This window comes from Cucurbita pepo, chromosome LG04 (assembly GCF_002806865.2).
Source record: "Cucurbita pepo subsp. pepo cultivar mu-cu-16 chromosome LG04, ASM280686v2, whole genome shotgun sequence".
In the NCBI taxonomy this organism is placed as follows: Eukaryota; Viridiplantae; Streptophyta; class Magnoliopsida; order Cucurbitales; family Cucurbitaceae; genus Cucurbita; species Cucurbita pepo.
The window spans coordinates 11,008,137-11,018,132 of NC_036641.1; the positions used below are offsets into that span (position 1 = coordinate 11,008,137).

Genomic DNA, 9,996 nt, shown 5'->3' on the forward strand with positions numbered 1-9,996 from the left:
AAAAAGTTCTCTAGAAAAGAGTTGGTTTCAATTTCACAATAATTCTTAATTTAAGGCGATTGGCTCACCCTTCTAAAAAAGTAGTATTAAATATTATTTTGGTATCTTTGTACTGCTAAATTTTAAATTTTAATATATAGACAACTAGTTGTTACTCTCTTGCTTGCATATATAATCCTTCCAAATCTCTCCCTGCCTTGAATTTCTAAAACCTTCTTTTTAAATTGAGGCGAGAGGCTCGAGTTCGAAATTTTCTCTCTACCCTCGTTTTCTAAAACTTTCTTCTTAAACCAAATCTCTCTCTTTCTAAAATTATTTATTTATTTATACTTTTAGGACCTTTTGGCTCAAATTCTCTCCCTAGAACGCATTCGTGATGCATCACTTCAAATTATTCTTAAATTAGAAATAAAATATTCTTGTGCTTTTATGAATGTTTTAAAACTATATTAAAGTAGAAAAACTATTAAAATATTAGATAAAAAGTTTGAAGGAATATTTAAGTTATTTTTTCATACTAAATCTTTGTAGCGATGATTAATGTGGCATACGAATTTTATAAAACTATAGAAATTATTATTAAGATTTTAGATAAAATTTTAATTTCAACACAAAAAAATTAAATTTAAACGACTAAATTTGTAATTTAATATTTAAAAAAAAAATGGAGAGTTTATAATATATTTTTTAAAATTTAGCGAAATTTAAAAAAACAAACAACTATTATTATTATTATTATTATTATTATTATTATAATATAAAATGCGAATTGGGGTTCATCTTCTCCGACAGTGGGGCCTTCCAGAGGTCTCTAGAGATTGCCAGAAAACAAAAGCCCTTTCTTCTCTCTCTTAGCGTGGCTTCTTCTTCAACAATTCTCTCTGTATTTCCTTCTTTTCTTTATAAAAACCCTTCCGATTCGTATACTCTTCATTGAAGTTCGTGGGAAGGGTATCAGATTTTTAAGCGCGGGTTCTGTTTTCTGAGGTGGGAAAAGGAAGTTCCGTGGAGTATTTACAATTGAAATTTGGGGGAGGAGTTTTTTTTTTTTTTTTTCTGTTCTTTGATCGGAGATGAAGATGAAGAGAAAAGATCTCGATCAATTTAACGATGAGTTCTCGGATTTCTCCCTCTCGTCGCCTGCCTGGAAGATTCGCCGTCTGGTACTTCTTCTTACTTTTTGCTTCCGTGTTGTTGTTTCTTTCAATGGAGTTTGTGAAGCTTTGTTCTGAGAAATTTTCTTCGATTTTCTAGGATGTTGGTTTACCGCCTATTATAGAAGAAGAACCGCCGGAAATTGCTGGTTTAAACGAAGAACGAATGATGCCTGTAAATTATGTAGCAGGAGGGAACGGTCTGAGGATTGAGGAATTGCCGGACGCTTCTTCTGTTGCTGCTGCTTCAGCTTCTGCTATGGAAGATCGCCCTCTCTGCGATAATCAAGAGAGGGCTATTGTTCTGTTTAAGCCTGTTAACACGTCTTTCTTGCAGTCTTCTCCTCTTTCAGTCTCTGTTGATTCCGACATTATATCTGGCTTCAAGAGTAAGTACCGATTTCAACATAGTTTCTCCGGATTTTTCTCACTTCCGTTTCGATCTTTGAATTCTACATTTAAACTAATTAGATATTGGATTGAGGAATGGATAACTGCTGAAAACGAAGAAAAGATCTAGGGTTTAACCATTGTTGCTGAGAAACACTAATCGTTCAGTTCCTGTTGTTGGTATCTCAAAATGGATTGTTTAGATTGATTCTGATCTCTATGTAACTGACAATTATCAGGCGATATTCTTCGTGAAAACCGTTATGATGGGCGGCTGAAATTTGGTGAGGAGGACGACGAAATGGGGACGGAGAACAAAAATCTTGCTGTTGTTCCTTGGGTTCCGCGGCTGCAGGTTCCTGCTTCCACGAACATGCTTGTCCAACAAGAGGAGGCTCCTCAGTTGATGGAAGCTGAAGAAGTTGGAGAAGCGACAATGGACATTGAAGATGACAACTTAAGCAGTCAACAACACCCTTATGGCTATGGAGGAATGGATGGAGCTAATGCCATTCATCAATGGCACCAACAGCACTGCATGATTCCGCAGCTGCCACAACAAACGTCCTCGCCTATAACATGGTTTCGATGATGGTATGGTACATATACATAGGGAAAAATTACTATCTTTTGATCTCATGGGGTGCTAGATAATAGGATAATTTGCAGCAAATTTGAGTTGAAGAACATATGGGTATAAATATAATGCCCTCGCTCTATTGTTCATCACCATGTGGCAGCTTTTTCTTGGGAAGTGACGATGCTTTTGCACGAATATGAGGAGTTGCCTTGTTGAGAACTATGAGCTCATGTACAAATTTTTTCCCCACCTTCCAGAACTTCTTGACTGGAATCTAATGAATTAGAGTTATTCTACTTGATCTATGAGTATGGTATCCAAATTTTGATGAGATCATGATGGATAACACTACTTCTTCTTTTTATTTATTTATTTTTAATTTTGTGCCCGTTGAAGTAATTGAACTTTAATAAAAATTCACTAATTTATTTAACATTTTTTTTAAATTTATGAGACCAAAATTGAGAGTTCCTAGAGTTCTTTGAAAATGAATTACTAAGATAAAACGAGTTTTGACACAGCTATTTTCCAAAGATATGGTGATAAATATCGAGATTACCTGTGTCTACTGTTTTGGCAAAATACCATCACCTATTCTGTTCTTATTAAGAAACGGAAAGAAACGGAGGAGACTAAACAGGAACAAGAGGGATCCACAGACACGCTACCAAAATATAAAAAGACCAGTTTTTTAAACTTCTTACTCACAATAGACTAGTTTTCGAAACTTCGTACCCACCCTCTTTCGAAACTTCTTACCCACCCTCCCGATCGAATAACAAGGAATAGAAAATCCCGATGGTATAACAAGGAATAGAAAACTAATATGAACCAAAAGTACAGGAGTTGGGGGAAATGAATACTAATTCCATAGCAATCAAATAATATAATAAATATTGCTTTTACTTCTTTCTTTCATAACAATACAACCAACACCTAAATTACCTGAAAAAATAAAAGAAACGAAAAAAACAATGCCAATAAAGGCACAAGATGGTACCTATACGATTTGGACGTTTACACGCATAATAGCAAATTGATTGTGTAGTTGAGAGTTTTGGTGTCCCAATTTTCATCTATTCTAGCTGCAGCTTATAGCGCCTACAATGAAATTACAAAGTTAACTGCCATGTCAAATTCTTAAGGATGCAACTCCTTCCATGTTCTAAACCTATCTTCATGGGAAAAATCTGTACTGAAGATCTTCAGAAACAAGAGCTACAACAACCAAACCACGTTCCTAAGGCCGAATAGTAAATTGTAAACCAAAATCATTTATTCCCCACATATGTATTTCTTCTCTGCATAGTATTTCTTCTCGCTTTCGACTTTCTTGGCATTTCGTTTCTGCATATTATAAATACACAAGAAATGAAGTCCAACAAATTCATTAGATTAAGCATTAGTCAGAGCAATATGTCTAAAAGGCAGAAACAGGAATTCCCAAGTATCTGGTTAATATAAAGGCGTTGTCAATTTGACTTCAAAAATTATTCTTTAATGATGAGGTCTTTAGAGGATTTGAGAGGTCTTCGGTTGATGTTTGGACCTTTATTAAGTACAATATCACTTTGTGGGCTTAAGTGGCAAAGTTCTTTTGTTATTATTTGGATTCTTTCACTTCTTCTGAATGAAAGTTTGGTAATTCAGTTTTGAAAATATATAGATATAGTCTATATTGATAGCTAATAACACATTCAAATTTCTATAAAAATACAAAGCAGATTACTTTTCTGGAGTTTAGGCTCAAGAAATAAGAGCATAGAGTGAGTACCTTATAAGCATCGTGATTGGCAACTATCCTTTTGGCTATTGAAGTAGTGGTAATGTTTTTAGGGCTTTCAAGCAACTTGAAAATTCCAATACTCTTTGGAACGGCATACGGATCACTGTCGCCCTGAAACAGACGAGCTCATCTTGTCATGACTTTGTAAATAAGAAAGTTATGAAGAGGCTAAATTTAAAATTTGAAAAAAAAAAAAAATCTCATCTACAGTGAAATAGCTAAACTTACAGCAAAAGAGTTGTTTTCAGCAACAGTCCCATGCACAACTAAAGATATATTGAAGGTAGTTATCTGCCAGAAAAAGAATGCTTCAGTAATTAGAACCTCATAGTTGATGCTAAAGAGAGTGACTCTCATAAGCAATCATTGGATGCCGACATAGAGTCTAAATTCTATCCATTTCCTTGCTTCTCACCCACGCAGGGAAAAAGGGGCTTCCAACAAGCAATGTGGATGAATGGGTATAATGTTTAAAGAAAAACCAAAACAGGAGCACACAACTTACCATGTCTTTTGTAATTTCCCAAGGGGCACCGATGATCACCTCATCGACGTACCGGCAACCCAGCACACTGAGACTACGTTCGTGTAAATGCATAATTGGAAATTGCTTCCCTCTGAGTTTACTGCAGGAGATAATGAGATATTAACTTCTACTTTGCTAGCTCATTAAAATCTAAGGGAAAAGTCCATAGCCATAGTCTCAGGAAAGGTATTCAAAACTTCCGGAAGAGAGAAACAAGCGAAAAAGTTGATTGAAAAAGTACAAACAAGTCAAATATTGAGAAGGAAAAGAAAATGAGATACCTCACAGTCTGATCATTATGTATGCCAACTAGTAAAAAGTCTCCAAGCTGCCTAGCACTCTTGAGAATCTGAAAAGAAGGAGGATGATGCGATCACAAAATGGGGTTATTCCTGAGAAATTATTCAGTTATTATTAAGTAGCCTGTAAAGCACAAATCAAATTCATACATAAATGAATTGAAATAGTGGAAAAGAATGCAGAGAATACTTAATTTCCACTGTTCACTTTAAAAGAAAGAAAATGTTTCAAATGTATTAGCTCATGGTCAATAACATTCCCATCCAAGCTCATAATTAAATCTGTAGCTGCCAAATGACTCACACTTAGCGAGTTGGATCTTACTCAAACTAATCCTGCCTTCAAAAAATGAAACTAAGAAAATTATTTCAAAATATTAAGATATACTCCTGCTGTCTTTTAACCATTGTCAGACATGCAGTATGTGTAACACAGCTACTAGCACTACTACCCTCTGCAATGTTTAGGTGTTCATCGTGAAGGCTTGCTTTTCCCAACAAAGGAAGTGACCTCTTTGAATCATAAGGTCTAAGAATCCTAGTCAAGCTTTTAAAGCTTATGCACAGTTTTGGAATCAGCATCCTAGAGACATAATCTTCCCCAGCTAAAATCTATTGTTTTAAACGGAGGAGTACTGAAAAAATTCAAAGCAAAGAATTGTTATACACACAGACACATGTAAGCATAAAATATCAAAAAACAAACCAATGTTAAGTTTCACATAAACAATCTGGAGTGATGGATGAATAGAGAAGAGATTGTAAAAACTGTGAAGCTCATACCTCAATATGTCCTGCATGAAAAAGATCAAAAGCCCCATCAATGTACACAATACGAGCATTTTGTCCAGGCCCCTAAAATTGGATATGATAATTTGTTAGCATTAATGGATTAGCCGCAAAACAGAATCTACTACAAAGCGGAGGCTAAGCTATAAAAACTCAAAGAGGGGAAGAATATCATGTTTGCTCGCGGGACATGGACATAGATTAATACAGAGGCTAGATACAAACAGAATCTAGAAGAATGAATTCCTAGAGGGATGAAAGGAAAAAAATTTCCAAAGACATTTTATGTCATCCTGTATAATACAGAGGCCAAAGACAATTTCTACCAAGGAATTGCCCTTTCATGTTATCCAGTCAAGTTCTTGATAGATGAATAGATGTAAGATAAAAAAATAAATTTCCAACTAGAAATTTCATGTAACTAAAAAATATTAGAATAGACCCACGGCATGCAAACTAAACGATAGAATCTACTATATTTCAGAAGATTATCAGAAATGCAGCTTAAGTGACATTTAAAGAATCCCTATCTCTTCCTAACAACCAGACTATCCCAATCCAGGCAAAAGCATAAGTTCTCCCTTCACAAAAGAATTCTTGATTCCCACCCGCATCAGTTACCAACTCATTTAAGGGCTCACCCATTACAACACGCTACATGCACAATATATTAGTTTCTCCCTACTCACATGTTTCCTCCTAACACTTCTTTTAATAAGAAACGGAAATCATTTCATAGACAAAAGTGAGACAACCAACCTAAATAACTGGGTCTATCATCTAACCCTCAAAACTAAATGTAATATCAATATTTCATTAGATGCATCGGTTACAGATTGTGCTGTTCCATTTATTGTCAAAACAAACACTGTATGGACAAGATAGGTGAATCAGTATCTACTAAAAAACAATCCTCCTGTATAAGGCTTCAAGAATCTTTTGGTCACTAGAGAACCATACCCTTCCATTTGAAAACTGTACAATACGTTGTGATGTTGGTAGAAAATGAGAAAGGGCACCATGGGACGGACTTCCTTTCTTAGAATCTCCATTCATGGATGTTGCATTGTGATCTTCTGAATCCATAGTATCATTAATGGAAGAGAGTATTCTTCCTACATCAAGAAATTAATGCAAGGTTAAAAGACAATACAAGAAAATGCAAAACAAAGTTATGTTTCTCGTGACAGTGACCAAAATATATAGCAAGGAGATGAACGGGGAAAGCAAGAGAAGAGAGGATGACAAAGTGGCACCAACCAAAAACTGCTTGGAGAAAATTAAAAGACAGTACCTACGATATCGGTGCTGGAGACTCCTTCAGTACGCTTGATCTGCTTGAACCGTCCAGCTTTCTTAGCTAAGGCATATGCATCAGTCCCATCTGGAAGTAGGCATGGATCATCTCCGTGAATAATATAGTCAATCTTATGCTCATTAAAGAGTCTGTTCATGAATTGCTCAGTAATTGCATATGGGGCGTTGGAAATAACTTCATCCACCCACTTCAAACCACTAACGAGAGCCAGCCTAAAAGGAGCCTTCGGTTAGAAGAAGCTGAGCAAATTATTGAGGTAAAATTTTAGTTCTGTAAACATTCTAAATTTTGTGACTTCAGGTGTGTGGGTTATGAAAAGTTAAAAATAATTCCAACAACAAAAAGTATAAATAAAATAGAATGTATAAATATCTAAGAAGATTAAGGCAACCTACAATCTATAAGGAGTGAAGATGGGTAGAACATAAATAAGATTTCAGCGGATACCTTTCTTCCATTGGTAACACTGGTGGACCCTTATTCGCTATGATTTCTTCATCGCTTACAACACCCACCACCAACTCATCTCCCAAAGCCTTCGCTTGCCTCAACGCATTGGCGTGACCAAAATGCATGAGATCAAAACACCCATCCATGTAGACCCGAATGCGCTTCTTTTCGCTCTTTCTTTTCTGGAAGATACCAAAATCAGACCAGAAGAATGGCAAAGATGGTACTCCAATCCCGCTGAAATAACTCGTAGAAAATCCAAGCAAGGCCGCTGTGAGCATCAAACCACCAAACAAATGTGGGTAGTAACACACACCATCCCATATCCAACTGTTACTTTCATAATCCATTGGTCCCATTTGCTTATAACTTCTCTAGCCTCTCTTTGTCTTCTAAGAGGAGACACAAAACCTGCAACCTGTCATCATCAAGGAGCAAACCAACTTCATCAATACAACATATTAAGGCAGATATTGCATATAGATATAATTTCAGGAAGAACTAAGCAATCAAAGGAAAAACCGTTGGCGTCAATGGTAAGTCGAATTCTTAACAACACAGGTACAATAACATATGTAAGCCGTCGAGTATCTTTTTGTCGGCAAATTTAGAATAGTTCAGACAATATATACGGAATCTGATACCGACCAAGACACGGGGGAATATATGCATAAAATGATGAAAAAACGATGCAGATTCGTCAGAATGTCAAACAAGTAAGCTAAGAAATTAGAAAAGAAAAAAAATAATAATAATAACGGAAAGGTAATGAAAGAATAACACCGGACCAGACCAACCAGAATTGCCATATTACTCGGTATCCAAATCCAAACAAGTTATAAACACAAATGCAATTCAAAGATTTATCGAAATAATTGGGATCTAATACAAAAACACCCGTCCAGCAGCAAAAACAGAGCGAGAAGAAACACAACAAAACCTGCGAATAACGAAGACAAAGAAACTTCATATAAAGTCGGGGGAAAGAAATGGAAGTTCATAGATACAGATGCGTCAGAGAATCAGCTGAAAAGCAGATCAACAAACAGAAAAAAAAAAAAAAAAAAAAAAAAAAAAAAAAAAAAAAAAAAAAAAAAAAAAANTTTATCCATGACCTCTTTCTGTGTCTCCCCTTGGTTGTTGGGTGGTGCTGTGGGCTCAGAATAGCAGAACGAAAAGGGGCTCTCCGTTCTTTCTTTCTCGCTCGCAATTCCGGAGATGGACAACGCCCAAAAATGTCCGGCTGCCGTCACCTGCTCGAACGGGATATGAGATCTGACGATCAACTCCCAAAAAATAAAATAAGTATTTATAAATTATAATTTAAATTAATATATAATTTATTTTTTATCATTTATTAATTTTTTTAATTGGACGAAATTTGGGCAGCGTTCACGTGATTGCTCAAAGCTCCGCGTTTTATTTAGGCGGTTGGGCTTCGAACACCTTCCGTCGTGCAAAAACAATACAGATACTTATATTAATTTATTTATTTACGATTTTTTTTTTTTTTTTTTTAGATTCCGATTTATCCACGTGGCGCCACTGTATTTAATACGATTTTTGTGGAAGCATATTTCTACAATTCTATTTTAAAACTATTTATATTATTATAAATTAAATACTCAATCTTAATATAATGAATATATACTAATTATCTTTTGAGTTATAATGTAATTTATAAAATATTAAATTGAAGGTAGAAAATATGGAAAACGAATTAAAAGTATAATATTTTAAATCAAATATTATTTTGTACGTTATTTTATTGATGTTTTTGGTAAGTGGACACTTGTAGATTAAGGATACTCATGAATCAACATTTGATTTCATAAATTTAATGTCTCGATCATTAATTGAATTAAATGAAATCATTACAGACATATATTAAAGTATCGAACTTTTTCAAAGTTAGGTATACCAATTTTATTTCTTATTAAAGTATATAAATTATTACCATGGGAGTAAAAAAAATGAAAGATTTTTCTTGATTTTTGTTCGCGAGTTGTTTTATACTATAATGTAAATTAATAATTTGGATTTATTATTAGTGATTATGTTTGTATTTTGTACATGAAAATGAAGTATGAATTAATTAAGAATATCAATAAATGAAGTGGTGAGGTGTAATATGAAATTTATTAGAGAATAAATGCGTTGGGTATTTTTTTGGCGTATTTCTATTTGGGTATTTATTTATTTATTTTTTTTAATTTATTTATTGTCGTTACTTGGAAATCAAATCAAATGCGCGAGGAATCCAGGTGTCACGCCACGTGGTCATAGCCAGCCGCAGCCATCAACAAGCTTCCTCCTTTTTCCAGCCACTCATTGTCTGTCTCCTCCACCTGTATTATTTTTTATTTTTAATTTAATTTGTGATTACCCCATTTTGAGGGAATAATAAAAATAAGATTATATTAATAAAAATATCTTCCAATTTTAAAAATATGAAAAATTTGAAAAAAATTTAATAATATATTTATTTAATTTTCTTAAATCTTAAAAATAATTTTAATTTTTAATTTATCTAAAAAATACCAATTTTTTAAAAAAATTTCACTAACGTCCATAATCTTTTAAAAATTTCAATAATATCTTTAAACTTTAAAAACACGTCTCAAAAATACTTTTTAATTTTAAAAAATTTTAAAAAGTATGCTTAGTTTTCAAACAAATTATTAATATTTTTTTAAAAAAAATT

The 9,996-nt window shown here is 34.0% G+C and overlaps 2 protein-coding genes across 2 annotated transcripts; one reads left to right on the forward strand and one right to left on the reverse strand.

The window, feature by feature from the left end:
* Nucleotides 1–792: 792 nt before the first annotated feature.
* Nucleotides 793–2,455, forward strand: LOC111793929. Its single transcript, XM_023676008.1, has 3 exons — nt 793–1,163; nt 1,255–1,543; nt 1,784–2,455. The coding sequence occupies exons 1-3, from the start codon at nt 1,074–1,076 to the stop codon at nt 2,134–2,136; spliced, it is 732 nt and encodes a 243-aa protein (XP_023531776.1). The 5' UTR covers nt 793–1,073; the 3' UTR covers nt 2,137–2,455.
* Nucleotides 2,456–2,984: 529 nt separating this feature from the next.
* On the reverse strand, nt 2,985–8,603 carry LOC111793928 (ethanolamine-phosphate cytidylyltransferase-like). The gene is made up of 10 exons (XM_023676007.1): nt 8,408–8,603; nt 7,290–7,710; nt 6,819–7,054; nt 6,485–6,639; nt 5,519–5,590; nt 4,718–4,785; nt 4,416–4,536; nt 4,139–4,201; nt 3,899–4,021; nt 2,985–3,471 (listed from the first exon to the last, which is right to left on the reverse strand). The coding sequence occupies exons 2-10, from the start codon at nt 7,649–7,651 to the stop codon at nt 3,400–3,402; spliced, it is 1,272 nt and encodes a 423-aa protein (XP_023531775.1). The 5' UTR covers nt 7,652–7,710; nt 8,408–8,603; the 3' UTR covers nt 2,985–3,399.
* Between the last annotated feature and the right edge of the window lie 1,393 nt (nt 8,604–9,996).